This window comes from Anabas testudineus, chromosome 19 (genome assembly GCF_900324465.2).
Source record: "Anabas testudineus chromosome 19, fAnaTes1.2, whole genome shotgun sequence".
Lineage (NCBI taxonomy): Eukaryota > Metazoa > Chordata > Actinopteri > Anabantiformes > Anabantidae > Anabas > Anabas testudineus.
In genome coordinates this window covers 18,499,811-18,516,137 of record NC_046628.1, presented here as the reverse complement: position 1 = coordinate 18,516,137, position 16,327 = coordinate 18,499,811, and the positions used below count along the sequence as shown (strand labels likewise).

Genomic DNA, 16,327 nt, shown 5'->3' with positions numbered 1-16,327 from the left:
GTACTTGTGGTAGATAAGAGTGTCATACATAAGCTTACACAGTCTAGCAGTTCCATGGATGAAGAAAACCTGCTCCACAGTGCAAAATCGCTGAGACCAAGTCAACACAACAGAGCAGTGACCAAAGTGTAATAATTAACGTGTTTAATAGTTGTCCAGGTTAATAAGTCGTACAGAAAGCTGCTGTGGTCTGTTCCAACAGGAACTGTGCTTCAAAACTTTGGTTACATCGTCTGCATTGAAACATTGTCAATAAAAACACAAGTGCTTACTGAAGTTGTGCAAATCGAACTAATACTGTTAAAAATCATCAAAAAAAAAAAACAAAACACAGAGGAAACATTAAAATCAATAATAACACTGAGCATGGCCTTGTTTTCCTACAACAGCCAACAGCTTCACAAACTCTGTACCGTAAAAATATAATGACCAACTGCCGCAGACCTGCAGGGGGCTGCTCAGGTGATAACATCAATGTGATCCTATGTGAGGGTCGCATCACAGTGCCCTCTGGAGGAAAATGGCTTTAACATAATGTGGTCTGAACACAACCAACTTCTAGTCCAGATTTTTTTTCTTTTTTCATTAGTGAGTCTGCTTTAGAGCTGGACATGCTTCGTATTTTTCTGAAAAATCTTTGTTTTAAAAGTTTTAAAAATATAACATCCCACAGACGGTCGTCTGTTTTTTGATTTCATATTTCTGCTACAGACTCTGACAAACTTGAAACTCCTTCTCATGCTCAGCTAGCCATCAGCTGGTGTGACTCTTTCACTGTGTGAATCTCTTTAATTGTGATTTGACTCATTTAGTTTTTTAGAGGATTAGTTTCTCTAATTTTTGCATTAGCTCCCACTACTTTCTGTGCTCCGGTCAAGTAGGTAAATTTAGGGCCAGTTTACAAAGCTTTACAAGGTAACACAAAAGTATTTGAGGAAATTTTTTCTTCATTATTCCCAAACTTCAGGGTTTTACATTACATTTACATTACATTACAGTCATTTAGCAGACGCTTTTATCCAAAGCGACTTACAAGTCATTACAAGTTACAAGGGTAGGCAGGGCAGCATGAGGAGGTCTTGCCTAAGGACCCCTACTGGAGGTAGCCATAGCTGGGATTTGAACCCCAGTCTCCCACATGGGAGGCAGTGATGTTACCACTACACTAACCAGCCGCCGGGTTTTGGTATTCATTAGCCTCCAGCTTTGCTACGGAGGCCCAGTGCAGCAGCTGCTGAGCTGACAGACCTGCTTCTGTAGTTTGTTCACTAAAAAAAAGTAAATTATAGAAATTATGGCTTCAATAGTGCACACCCCCGACCCTGAAACCCATAGGAAACATTTACACCTGTGGGGGAACCAGCAGTGTAGTTGTTACTGCAGTTCCTCCACAGCAACACCTCTTCTCCTTCACATAAGTATGAAAGCAACTAAAGAGACATCTAACTTTAGATCAGACTAAATTAGTCTGATGAAGATTTTTGGCACAGACTGAAGCTGAAGGCTCTTCCTGGGGAAGTCTTCATTGCATTCGAGTTAAAGTAACAATCCTCTGAGAGGGTTCAGCTCTGCAACTACACTAATGCAGGACATTCACCATCGAATAAAACAGGATATATATTTTTATGATTTTAAATGTGATATCACATACGGTGAATCTTGATGTTGATTTTTTTCCCCTGTAATTCTAATAATTACAGGATTTCAACTTATGATGAGAAAACCTTCTCATTAAAATTCAATCATTACAGTAAAAAACAAGTCATATTTGGAGGAAATAACATTTCAGTCTCTAAAATCTGTGGCAGAAGATTTAAAAAATACATTTGGTAAAATTCTTGTCAGTTTTTTGACTTTGAGCATAAGTTTAGAAACTTCAAATTTACCAGATGCAGGTTCTGACGAAACAAAACAAACTCTGTCTACAGGCAGATGTTGATCTGTTTGGCAAGCTCTCGGTCCAGGTCGCTGATCAGTGTGTCAAAGTCCTTCAAACTGAGTCGGCAGTTAAATGGAGCATCAAAATCCATGAAGTCGTCCACATACAGACCTTCTCTTTCTGAGGACCACACCTTCTTCTTCTCCCCTTCATCTTCATCCCCACTGCCTGAAACAACAACAGAGACATCTCAGACGGGCAGCAGGCCAGCAACAGGTATCAACACATGTTAAAGGAAAAGTTCCAGATCTTGTTACCTGTCTCACTCTCGCTGCCAGCCACCTCATCATAGTCTGCCTCCTGTCCAGACACAAGGTCTCGCCCACAGATGCTCCAGTCACCAGCGTACCGATTAATTGGTGGTGGACTCTCGAGCCGGGTCAGACCCCCTCGACCCCGACGTGACACTACCACCTCCTCCTTGGGATTCTGGGACAGAGCCAATCGCAGTGCAGGACACCTCTGATGCTGCTGCTGCTGAGGGCCCAGGGGCTTGTGTGTAAGGGTGGGGGACGGAGGAGGGGAGACATCAATCTCATCATCTGTTGGGACTCGATGACTCGGCACTGAAGAAGATGAGTAAAATGATGCTGAGGGACACCTTTGAAAGGTAAGGTTGTGACCAACAGTTGGTGACCATCAGGTGATGGTGAATTTTACCCCCCCTCACCTGGCCAGAGCTGCAGCAGGTAGTGCAACGCCTCTATGTGTCGTTTAAAATCCACTGCACTGGTTATGTCTTCACCGTGACCAAACCCTTTTCCTACTCCTCTCCCCCCCCCCCCTCCTCCCTTCCAGGCCTCTTGAGTAGGAGTGAGAAGCACCGGGCCAAAGCAAACGGCGAGGTTCTGGTGGGTCATCCTGTTGGATGAGCTGAAGGATGCCACGAGGCTGAGGTGGTCTAGTAAGAGAGACAGGGTGGCCTGCACAGAGAGATTGAAAGGTAACTCTGACTCTGACCTAATCCTACACAAATAAGAAATACAATGACATGTGATTCACTGAGTCCAACTTTAAGCTTGTGTTGAGTCCGTTTTTAGTTTCATGTCTGTCCTCTGGTTAGTTTATGAACTGCTCGAAGGTGATGTGTTACATGAAACAGTGAATTGATTCCCAATGTCCTGCTCTCTACACTGTTGGCTTTCAATTATAGTACTGTGCTAAAGTCTTAGGCCACCATTAGATTTGTTTTTTCGCAATGCTACTTTGACAATAAGAGTGTTTATTTTCTAGTTTTTCTATCAGAATACAACTTGAAAATACAATAAATATATACACAGGTTAAAACGACAAATACTGGGTGTGACCGCTGGAGAGACGTATGAATAGGTCAGGGAGTGGAAGACCTGTCAAAACCTGATCAAAAAGGCCAGTAAGAATCTGGATCAGCATCTGGCAGCTTCTTCTGGATGCTGAGTTGATCCTCAGGATCAGGAATGAGAGCAGCTTAGAAACCAGTTTCTGTGTTCGAGTTGTTAAAATGTCAAAACTGAGAAATAAACAAACGTTATCCGATCACAGATAAGAACATATGGTCACCTAAGACTTTTGTGCAGTAGTGTAGTCTGTTCAGTTCCTCCTCTGCCACCTGCCAGTTAGGTTAGTTCAGCCACCAGGTACCCCCAACTCCCTCCCATTCCTCAGTCCACATGCACACCTGTCTCATTTTTTTTTATCATTTAGACATGACTCCCACAGAAACTTACAGAGGAGATGATGTGAAAACTTTCCAAAATTCATGCTCTCATTCAGCTGCTAATTACACAAAATGATCAGTTGATCCAAGTTTACATCTAAAATGCTGTACTCCAGTACTGCAGTAGCACTACTGCAGCAGAGGTACTGCAGTAGTAGTACTCTGTGTTACCCTCTCTGGAGGTGGCAGACAGTTCAACAGATCCACAGTAGTCTGGGCCAGCTGGGGGTCAGGGGGTTTCAGGAGGAGCAGGTGGGGGTCGTAGGGTCATGGCCTCCCTGACCACATGGTACAGTGTCCTGGTAATGAGTGGAGATGGCAGCTCCCGCAGGTAGTCCTTCAGGATGCCTGAGAGAACACACAGTACTGTAGACAGTCAGGGACAGTATAAGTAATAGGGGGTAGGGGCTGAACCGAGTCTCATGCTAGCACTGACTTAACTTACATATTGTAGCTTTAAGGGCAGGAGCAAATAACTGGGGGATGACTCATAAATGTGAAGCAGAATCATCGTGAGTATGAAGCTGTTTCGTTAATGTCACTCATTTCACTAACCATGTCTGAGACTTTTAGCTCAAATACTAACTATGAAGATTATGGTATATATCTTGAACTAAACCCCAATGAGTCTAAACCAAAATGTTTGAGTCAGATCGTCAGGTGCGTTCCTTGAGCTGGATCAGTGAATTAGTGACCTGTAACAACGTTGATGTCGGGGTAGAGGTCCTCGCTGAGACAGACAGCTGCACTGTTCCTCTCAAACCAGTCCCTCAGCTCCTTCTTCACTGCTGCAGAGCCACACAGTCGGTACAGACCCACAACCTGACACAAGGATAAGTAGGTTACAGCCGGACAGAAGTGAAATGTCCCTTTTAGACGATGAGAGGAAAAACGTTGAGTGATGGTGTTTTTTTCAGCTGCCAAACTTCTGTCGTTGACGTGGACAGGAAAAGATCACCTACATCAATGCTGGACTCACTAAATGTTTCCTCATGAAAACTGAGGTCAGCCCAAATGTCTCTTCAGAAAAAAAACAGTAGGTAAAAATAGAAACACACCTTGAGCCCTCGTCGTTCTATCTCTGCCACAGATTTCTGGATCAGCAGGGGGACTGGAGTTGCACATTCCTCTTTCTCCACCAGGCGGTGCAGTTCAACACCAAACACATTAGCGGGCGTTGATGTATCACTGCTGGGCTGCACAGAGAATATAATACTCTGTAATCGTATTTCTACTGTAACCACTACTGGGAAGTAACTAAGTACATTCATCACAGGTACTCAAGAACAATTCTGAGGTACTTGTATTTTACTGGTACTTAATTAGCTGGTGTTTTTTTTACTAGTTTTGTCTGTAGTAATAGCATGTTGTACCTGTGTGTCCCATTTTTCCTGTAGAGACAGTTTAACATACAGAAGTCCTCTAGGCTCCAGCTTCACACAGAGCTGCTGACTACGACTCCCTGAAAGACACAAATATGTCTTTAAATATTTGTGTTTCTGCAGCAGAATTAGGTACAAATATGCAAACACTGATGTTGAATTGGTAAAATTTAGTATTTCAGTGAAATGAACCTTTAAAGAGTGGAGCGATAGAGACTCCACCGAGACAGCAGACTCTGTTTTTGTTATGACCGCTTGAAGTCAGACTCTGATCTGTCCCTGGTTTAGACCCCCCCCCGGCCTGAAGACTGGCTGTAAAAAAGAGAAAAAATAAGCATGTAGACACACTGCTTGTACTATTAGGTCTGCACCCATTTGTTGAATTTGAATCATTTAAAATCTCTTCAATCAAATCTGTCTTTTAACATTTCCAACACAGTACCTCCATGAGAAAGGACTGTGTCGTAAAAAAACATGCAACTGTGTTTCAGAACACTTAAAGCTATGCTATATTATTGAATCACTTCAATGATGCATCTTCTAATCACAAAGGTAAATAAAAATATTTCATGTACTGCTGGGCATCTCTATCTACAATAATAGGATTAACAGCTTTTTTTTTCCCAGAGCTGTGGACAAGATGCAGAATTCATTGTAGCCTCCAACAATAATAACCACTATGTGTCCTAATGCTGTTTCATACAAAATGGACTCAGGGCATCCATCAAATGAGTATGGTTTGTGTGTTTTTATCTTTACATGTTTATATCCAAATGTGTGTATTTATACATTTTAAATAGTATATTGTTATACAATATCTACTTATTTATGGGGTAGATTTATTTTAATGTTACATGTGAATATTTCCTTACTCCTGATGCTGCAAACAGGATTGCCTTAGCAGAATTTTCTATATAGTAGCTTTAGTGAAAGTAGTTGTACCCGGTGTTAACACTACTATGCGGAGCTGCCGTGCTCTCTCCAGCTCCAGGTGGAAGGTGTGGTTTAATGTGAGGGCAGAGCCTCGCAGGGTCAGCAGGGCAGTTCTCGCTCTCATTGCCCCGTCGATCTGGATCACCAAAAAGATCTCCTTACTTCCTTCTGACCTGAGAAGAGAAAGGTCCACACGGGTCGGCAGAGAGAACATGTACAGTGAAAGTGACTATAAAGATGTGAACAGAAAGTTCTGTCTACATATAACAATTATTCTGAAAGAAAACTGATACCATCCACATTTTACCAGCTCATCACCAACAAGTTTGAGTATCAATATTCAGTATAATATCAGTATTAATGTCTGGTGCTAGCAATGTTGAGGTATTCTTACTTGGACTTCATCTCTTCCAAGCCCAACAGATGAACAGTAAGTAAACCCGAGACTCGCTGGGTGCATCGCGGTGGGTCAGAACCCACATACAGCTGGAATGAACCAAAGTCGCATGCTGTTTCCTGGGACGTTGCCGGTTGAGGGACCTGTTGCCGTGGCAGAAGCTCAGGGGAGTCTCCATCACTAAGATAACCTGGAAAACAAATCTTTTTTAATTAATAAAAATTAATTAATTAAAAAATTTATAATTTTACATCCCCATTGTTTCACATGTACAGGATTTCACTCCAGGACACCTGAAACAAGATGATTTGGCAGGTAGAATCCAATTTCTTACAATGTATTAATATGTGAATAAAATATCTGACTGAACATTTTTAATAAATCCAATAATAAAAATAACAATAAACAATAATTTTCTGTTCGTGGCTATCCCAGGACATTTGAAATCACAAGTGAAATAAAGTCATAAACTTGTGGTGAAATCCAGAAATAAGAAGCTGGAAAATAAAATTGTAACTTGTGTATGTGTATATATTTTTTCAAAAATTATCAGAAGACATTAATTAAATAAGTTCAATGTTCTCAATGCAATAAATAATTTACCCCCTTTACTGGCTGAGCGTCCTCTGGATGATCGTCGCAGGGGTCGTGCTGGGGGGGCAGAGCTATCCAGATGATATTTGCTGATCACGCTTTGGTTCAACAACACAGACGCCGATGCTGCATTTCTACTGGTCGACTCGTCCCCTCCACCTCTGCTGTCGTTTCCCTGTCGGTGAGCACGTGAGGACGAACGAAGGCTGAGTTTACGCCGCAGCTCAGGGAGTTTCTTCATCTTCAGGGAGAGTTTTCTCACAGTACCAGGAGACCTCAGCCTGTCTATCACACTGCCTGACCCACCCCCTTTCTTCTGGGAGCCAGGGCTGGAGTCTGAGAGATGGGGGTCTGAGGATGAGAGAGACACAAAAACTGAGGGACACAAGGTCTTCCTGAAACTTGCACCAACCATTAATTAAGGGAAAATATGTAACATGGGACCCATTATGAGTAGAGGTTACACAGAACCAACAGATAGAGTCAGAACTCACCTGTGTTTTCTGATGTGATTTCATCAATATGATGGCTGACACTTGGATTGGTGCCCCCCAGTGGACAGTCAGGACTGTGACCTACTGCTGACCCAGCCCAAAGTCCCCCCAGGTCCTTTCTAGCCTCCACTGGCTCCGCCATCTTTGCCACTCCTGTCTCAGCCCTGTCAGCCCTCCTCCTCCATATCTCGTCCTCCCTGCATGGACCTGAATCCTCCTCCTCTGGGATCGGGTTGTACCAGATGCTGCTGCCACTCTCCTCCTGTGCACCTCTAGCCTCATCTGAAGCCTGGGGCTTTCCTGAAGACAACACCCAGGCTCTGCTGCTGCGATCCAAGCTCTGTAAGTAAGCACGCTGGCCAGACAGCTTGGTGTGTACAGGTGTGCTAGGGATTTCAGTGGAGCCCCCTGCTGACCGGAGGGCATCCTGCTGTACTGTCATAGAACTGACAGGGACGCATGAAGTGCTGCTTATATCCCACGCCAGACTGATGCACATCTTGTCTCCACACTGTTCTTTCTGGAAGTAAAAGAAGGGGTAACATTTCTTAAGGGGAGTTCAAATTACTAGGCACAGGTCAAGAAGCACAGTTCAAACTACAAAACTACGAGAAGCATTAAAGAACAGAAACTATGGAGAGCAGAATAAAAAGAAAGGCTCAAACTAAGAGAGCAGAGTGTGCATAGCGGCTGTCAAACCTGCCATTCTGTACCTTGTCCTGTGTTAGACTCTGACTCCAGGCCTGCCCAGGTGCATCATGGGATACACCTGAAGGACGCTCCTCGTCAGACGTTCTGGGGGTGTAACTTAAAGAAAAGTAGGGGCTTGGAACCACAGATCCCTGTCGTGCCCACTGCTGTTTCTTAGCAACTGTGATGTGGTTACATGGGGGTGAGGGAGGATCAGGATCTGTCTGTCTGTCTGTTGTCATTGATGGTGATGAAGAAATCTGGACAACAGTGCCGGACTTCACTGAAACTTTTTAGGGAAACACACATAGAAGGTTTTATAGGTTCCTGTTCTACAAAAGTGATTCTGTGTAACATAAACAAAATAAGAACTCTACTTAAATCAACACAGAGTGCACCCGGTTCAGACACTGGAAGTAAAGTCAGGATGTTAGCAAAGAAAGAAATCAGTGTAGTCATTTTTTAAACCAGTAAACTTCATCTGTATGACAGTGAAGAGAAAAATTGCATCAGATCAAATTTTTTCTGTGACCAGTTTTAAAAAGAGCTCCAGTTCTCCTCAGTTCACATTTTCCCCATGGTTAGGACCCAGTGCTTAATTTCAAAGAACTGGGTCTAGGCCAGGATAGGTGGTTCCAGAGTGACAGCAACTCTTTGTATGTCTAGAGGCACAAACTGCTTATGTAGGTGGAAAAGGGATATTTGTCTTCAACCCTTTATAAAGCACTCGATGAAATACTAGACAGGTGAACATTTGAAGGTTAGACCATTACTGGATTATTATTATAAATTCTACAAATGTGATCTTTCTTACCAGTACTGATGCAAGTCACTTAGGCAACCCTGAAACCCTTGAGCAATAACTCATTCCCAGCCTTAGCAGCTATCTAGAACAGTTCTGAAACATTCTTTTTATTACTATGCCCAGAATGATCAGTTTCATATATTACATATACATATATTCATATCTTGAAAAACCTACCAGAATTTTTCTGTGGATTCATTTTCTCTTTCTCTTCCTACCGAATCCATGATGTTGAGGTCATGAATTTGGAATGACTCTAAATCTTTGATCAAGTTAACTGCTGCCAGCAACCAGACTTTCTACCAGAGTGGCTCCTTCAGTGACTGATGGTTAAAGTAAAATAATGGACACTGGGTCACACTGACCAATGAAAGTCAATGAAGCTAAGTCTGATCACATCTGAGATCAGGCAGGACAATGTCAGAGAGCCAACAAGAACACTGCAGTGACTGTTATCAATGACTTTAAAGACCAAGTGGTAAGTGTAACGTAATGTTTAGAGCGTTTCTTTGCTCTGCACCATTACAGGTGGTTCACTGCAGTGTTGATGTTTCCCTCCCAAATAAAATCTGACAGCAGAGCAATGTCTGGAAGTGAAATGAAGCATCTTCATGTTTCAGTCACATCCAGCTACTTCTTAGTGAGCTCCATCAGCTCTTTGTCTTTTCTCACACATGGATCTGAGTCATCTACTGCTTAAGAGATAAACTGTTTTGGTCTTTGCTCCAACTTTGTCTAGATCCCAAAAAATGGGCTCTCACTGTGCGTCCCTCTGCACAGTTTGCGCACTTTTAGTCATCTATCATCGCTCAGGTCCAGCAGCTGTTTCAGTGCAGAGACATAGTGGAAATTATAAAGCTGGACTTTATAACTACAGCTTCTCTCACATCCTGAACATCTGGATTTGCCTCTTCCTGTGTTTGTGTGTGAATCTGTGTTTCTGCGGTTATGTAAACAAAGTTAGTTCAATGTCATTGTTGTGAGGACATTTCTACACTCTGGCAACAGAGTTGTCCCATTTTCACTCCTTTAAAGTGTTGTTTTAGGATTCAGACTCAGATTTACGGCTCAGGTTACAACCAGGTTCAGGGTTTGTAGTTTTGGGATAGACATTAGGTTGTGTTGGTTAAGGTTAGGGTGGGGAGTTGGGGAACAGATTATGTCAGTGACTGTCCTCACAGCTACACAGAGAGCAACATGAGTGTGTGGTCCTCGTGACAGAGGGTCTGACTGAGCTGATGAATCAACCCTCTGTCTTTGTCTGTGTGTAAATCTGAGCTCACTAACGCCACATTACCTCTGCAACTAAACAAACTGGAACAATTAACCTTTACGTTTATGCTCAGGTCATCTCTTTTCTCTCTTTCTACATAAAACCTGGAAAACTGACAGATTCATAGCCCTGGAATCACTTATTCAATAATCCCACTACACTACCTGACACAATAATCTATGACAACAGTATGTGAATAAACAACTTCTCTTTTCCACATCCCGCATAGTGATATATGTGGAGAGGTTTCTGTGCCTGCCTGATGAATCCAAGTCCAGTATTACCTCTCTGTTGCCTCAGTGTCCTCTGCTCTTTAGCTGCTACATTTCCTGATCACCTGCTGACCTGTCAATATTTCAGTAACTGCTATCACAAAGGTAAAACAAATGCTCAGTGACAGGTGGTACAGTTTTCCTGAACTTCTCCCTCTACAATGCAAATGTTCACAGCTTCAGCATCCGGGCCGCAGAGAGTGCTTACTGTCCGACTCTGCTAGCACCTCTACTCTGACACTAAAACAGGAACCGACAGGAAGTGACACTCTCAGGAGGTCGGCTTCCACTTCCTGTCATCTGGACCAAGCAACAGACCTGATACAGGACTTGGACTCTGTGAATAGTAGTCCATCTGGTTTTGATTTTTGATTTAAGCAGGCTGAAAAGTAATCATTGAGAAAACAGAAGGGGTGGGGAGATTAGTGGTGGTGTGTGTGTTTGGGATGGGGTGGGGGGATAGATAAACAGCTGTGCATGCACATGTCAATGAAGTCTCTGTGTTAAAGCATAAACACACTGCTGCCTATTCACTATTCATTAGTCTGAAAATACACAGACACACAAAGACTGCAGTCAGCAACACACACACACACACACACACACACACACACACACACACACACACACACACACACACACACACACACACACACACACACGCACAGACGAGGTGATGGTTTGAGAGTGAATATAGAAAGTGATGTAAAAACCAATCACACATCCAGTTGACATGACTGAGATGTTATAGTAGTATATTACAGGGGGTGGCTGTGGCTGCATAGCAGCTCTGCCATCGGTGTGTGAATGGGTGAATGAGACGCAGTGTAAAGCGCTTTGAGTACCAGTTAGGTAGAAAAGCGCTATATAAGTGCAGAACATTTACCATTTACCATTTAGTCTGTTCAGTCACTGAGTGAGCGCAGTGCAGAGCTGCAGTTAACTCAGAGAGACCAGGACAGAATTCAACAATAGTTCAACAATACATGTGAAGAATCCTCATCTGCGGATTTTTATATAGATTATAGATGAATTTAAGTACAAATACTGAATTTAAGTACAAATTGCAAGTCACTTCATTGAGTATTCTTTTCATGCACCTTCATATTTTTGCTCCACTACGACTGAAAGAGTAATTTTGTACTTTCTAATGCAGTACATTTATCTGAGGCTGTTGTTACTTTACACACACAGATATAGACGTTTACACTTGAATCACAATGAAGCCTTGTTATGAATTAAATGACCCAACAGTGAACACAAGTACAGCTTTGAGGATTGGACACTGAAGGCAGCACTGGATCAGGATCAGACTTGTAGCAGAATATTTTATTATTAGTACTTTACCTTAAGTAAAGGATCTGAATACTTTTTCCCCCTGTGGTTTACACATACAAATATATACAGATGAAGTGCAGCAGGTTGTTCACATTCAGTTTCTCTGTTATTACATGAGGTTCTGTTCCTGTGTATCTGCTCACACCGACACAGAGTAAGTGTTTCGTATCCAACATCACTGACAAACAGGAAGTAAACACACACAGGTCTAATGACAGGAAGTGGTCAGCTAACCAGGAAATTGGAAATTAAACATGTGTAGATGGACAGAAAGACAGGATCACATTCTGTGGTCTTGTTGAGTTTGATTCAGTGTGACTAACCCTAACCCTAACCCATGTATTTTTTTCTGTCGTTGTGTGAAGACAGCAGTGACGCAGCATCAGATCTACACAATAAATACCAGACTGTCAGATTATGAGAACATGGGGCCCTCGGCAGAGTCAGGGAAAGGGCTCCTTGCTGCTCCGACAGTCAGCACAGGACACTGTAAACCTGGATTGTTATGGTTCTGTACACCACCACACCAGATCTGAAATTACAGGTGTGCTTAAAGTGCAAAGAGAACAGGATGATGAAGAACAGTTTGACAGTTGTCATTTAAGATTCTCAGTCATCCAGGTGAAGTTATCAGGAAGTTGAGTCATCACAACTAGACTTGACTCAACTTGGGGTTCAGCATCTTGTCCACAGAGACTCTGAGAAGTCACCACGAGGACCTGGGAACTGAACCACCATCATTGGGTCAGCAGACATCTGCTCCACCAACTGGCCCACTCACCAGTCCAACATTCAGGGAAATCCTTGTTCAGAGTTTCACACTGACACCAGGGTCTGTACAAACATAACACTGTTCTCCACAGGATGAAGACCATGGGCACTGACTGAAAACTCTCTCCAGGCCAACAGCTCTTCCTATCTTACACTGAAAATAGTTTAGGTCAAACTCTGAGTCCTGTCCATCATTGCTGTTTTATGTGAAATTAATGCTAGGATACTAAAGTCCTTAGTGAAGCAAAGTTCTCTTAGTTGAACTACATGTTCCAGACTCACTTTGGTGGACTAAGGTGGACTTAATGGACAGCGCCAGATTAAAAAAAACATTCAATTCAGATTCAAAGTAAAATTGCATCACATGGTGACTCTGACCCTGACGTCCTGATGCAGGACAGACCAGTTCTAAAAATAGACTGACTCATGGAGACTGATCTGATCTGCGGTGCGAGCTACAGCTTCCTCGTGAGTTCTTCAAAAATGTTTCACGACTAAAACGTGCTGGAGTCTGAACTGTGATGCAGACCAGAAAATATTCAACTGAACCAGTGTCAGTCTGGGTCCAGATGAACTGTGGATCACCTTGTTTCTGAGAGAAGCTCTAACATTTCCCAACCGCTGGATGTGTGACACTTCTGTGAATGTCAAAAACTGAAACTATCAGGGAAATTATTCATATCAGGGAAACCATGGGTCAAATGGGAGCCTGTACTGTGCCTGATCCACCAGGAACCAAAAACTGTTTGAACAGAGTTCTGACTGACAGGAAGCATGTAACCTCACAGAGCTGCTGCAGACACAGTTTGTGTCCTCCACACAGTCAGAGGTCACATTTTATAACACACACTTTACTAAATACGACGCTCAGATAAGTGTGTGTCTCTCTGTGGGGAATGTAAACACAGATCTGACTCCAGAACTCTGGAACTACAGCAGATAAACTGGCTCACAGCCATGGGACCAGCTGCTGAAGTGCCCTGCAGCAGGACAAACCTCTGGCTGCTTGCTCACTGTGACCATGTCAAAACTCTTCCACCACCAAAAGAACTAAAACGTTTCCAGGCCATGTGCGTCTCCTACAGAAGGAGTTAATGTCTCGTGTTTCAAATCAAAGTAGGACAATAACCAACGAATGGAAAATGTCTTCGGTTGTAGAGTCAAAGAGAGAGTAGAGTCAGTATCGTCAAGATCACACAGAAATAGTCTGACCTCTTCTGATAGACAACCATTCAACCTTACTCCATGTCTTTAGATTGTACCTGGTAGAAATAACATCAACCCGCTTAGAAAAGCCCCGAGCATCATTGTTCAGGTCACATTTTCCTCTTGTTGTCATTGTTAACAACTCTACCATCTTGTTTGAATAAACTTTATAGGAACTGTGACTAAACAAAATTTCAGAATCAGAATCCAAAATCTGGTTTTGGGTTTGAGCACAGTCAGATTTTTTGGATCTGACTTCTTTCCATAAGCAATGACAGATCTTCAGGAACTCTGATCCCTTTATCTGCCATTTGTATGTCTGTTCAGATTGATGTTTTCAGTAACTCTCAGTCTCCTCTCAGCCTACAGCCTCTGACGGTTGTAGTTTAGTGATTAACTGATTAAATCTGGGTGGAGAGCTGCGGTACACAGTTTCCTTTACAGGGATGAATAAAGTTGTGCTGAATAAATGCCATGTGGACACATGACACTGCAGAAAACAAAGAGAGAAATATTTTTGTGCATTTAGAAGAGTTACGGTAGAAATGTGTTTTGTAGGGGAGAGAAATGACTTTTGAAGAACTTAGAATTTTTTTGTTCATCTAACTAAATTTTTTCTCAGTCAAGAGTCAATAGTTTAGTGTTGAAACCTGCACTGGTTGAAAATGTTTACTCTGTGCAGGACGTGAGTGTTGAGCAGAAGATTTCAGGAGGACAAACTGGAATTTGATAAACAGAATGCCGAGAGTGGAGATCATCACTCTGCAGCAGCAGCGTTCACCAACACTGACGCCTCCAACTGTGGCCCTAAAGCTGACATAATGTGTGATAATGTGTGCAGCAGTTTCCTCACCGCTCAGTTTGGGGTCCGTCTTTCTGTGGGTTCTGTCTTTGCCTCTCAGCCTGGACAGAGTCCTCTTCAGCAGGGGCTCGGCCATGGTGGACCCCTCCTTTCCTCCCCTTCCTCCTCAGTGTGGAGGATCTGGAGAGGAGAGAGGAGACAGTAATCCAGGAGTCAGTGCTCCTTCTCCTTCATGTTTCAGACCACAGTGTGCTCAGACTTGGCCATGACTCGTCCGTCTCACAGAGCTGCAGAACAGGAAATGAATTCCACACATTCTTTCCCAAACTCCCCCTGCTCCTCCTCCTCCTCCTCCTCCTCCTGCCCACTTTCCTCCTCCCACTCTTCTCTAAAGGGAAGGAAGCAGAACAGGGGATTCATGGGAAATGTAGTTTGTACGTTCTTTGAACGTGTTGTTTTCTTCAGCTTCAGCTTTTCTTCAGACTCTTCTTACTCTGACATCCATGTGTTCCAGCATCCAGCAGGCATATTTACCAAACATCCTCAAAGACCAGAAGTATTTGGTTAGTGGTGAGATGTTCCACGTCTTCAATATAATTATTTTTTTGGTTGCTTTGGTTGTATGTTTTTAATCCTGCTTTAGTCTAACATTTCAGTATATGTAGATCCATTATAGTGCAGGAGCTTCTCTTTTCTCCTGTTTTCTGGCTCCATCTGCACTAAAGTCTCAAATAAAAGCAAAAAAAAAAAAAAACATTCTAAATAAAAATACATTTTAGAGACCCCAGTCTCCTACGTTGAGGGTGGGAGTTGTGGCCTACCTCCAGTAGGGGTCCTTAGGCAAGACCTCCTTATGCTTACCCTGCCTACCCTTGTAAGTCGCTTTGGATAAAAAAGCGACTAAATGTAAATGTAAATAAAAATAACAGGCTGCAAACATTACAATCAAAGTGTGTAAAAGGGTTTTTCTCACCATTTACATTATGTTCCACCTTCTTTTCATTTTCTAATTGATCTAAGTTCATTTGTGCCTTAAGCTCCTGTGTGGTGATGATTTGTTTTTACATATACCGACAGACAACAGTCATCACAAACTAGATTAAGGTGCACACTGAGGCCCTTCGTTCATGAACAAAGTCAATGCCTATAACTCTAAAAACTAAGTGAAACCTGAAGCAGGTAAAATGCCCGTCCACCTAGCAGCAGCTAGCACACATACTGGGTGAAGTACCTCAGGTGGGTTTGAGCCCACATCTTCAGGTTGAAGGTTGGTCCCCACTGGACCATCTTCAGCACTGAGAGACACAAAGACCTGAAAGGACACTTAAGAGATGTTGTCATCTTAAGTTCACGATGGAAACTCAAACTGGATCAAATTGGAAACTTTGTTTCTATAGTAAAAAAGAACCAGACGAGATTCTGAGACCCTGTAGACAAAAAGACAGGAAATCCATAATGAGATTGTTAGATCAGAACCTGTGGATTCTACTGTCCAGACCCGAACCAGATTATCTGGAGGAGACTAAACAGGATTGTGTGTGTGTGTGTGTGTGTGTGTGTGTGTTTGTTGCTGTGTCCAGCAGGTGGAGACAAAGTCCAGGAAACAATTTGGTTTACACTGACTCGGAGCTCTGCTGTACGCTTGTGTCCACAGACACAACAGAGACCAGATTAGTGACACTTCAGTAATAAAAGACTGAAGCTCTGTGAAGACAGAGAGAAGTATATCTTGTCT

General features: G+C 42.8%; 1 protein-coding gene across 1 annotated transcript; it reads right to left on the bottom strand.

The window, feature by feature from the left end:
- Positions 1–1,100: 1,100 nt before the first annotated feature.
- Positions 1,101–14,891, bottom strand: LOC113156306 (rho GTPase-activating protein SYDE1). Its single transcript, XM_026351367.1, is given in 15 exon segments — positions 1,101–2,107; positions 2,197–2,505; positions 2,610–2,862; positions 3,807–3,873; positions 3,875–3,983; positions 4,331–4,457; positions 4,694–4,831; positions 5,009–5,097; positions 5,210–5,329; positions 5,960–6,123; positions 6,345–6,537; positions 6,951–7,292; positions 7,436–7,955; positions 8,149–8,414; positions 14,644–14,891. Coding segments are annotated over 15 exon segments (2,967 nt in total). The 5' UTR covers positions 14,729–14,891; the 3' UTR covers positions 1,101–1,922.
- Positions 14,892–16,327: the final 1,436 nt, after the last annotated feature.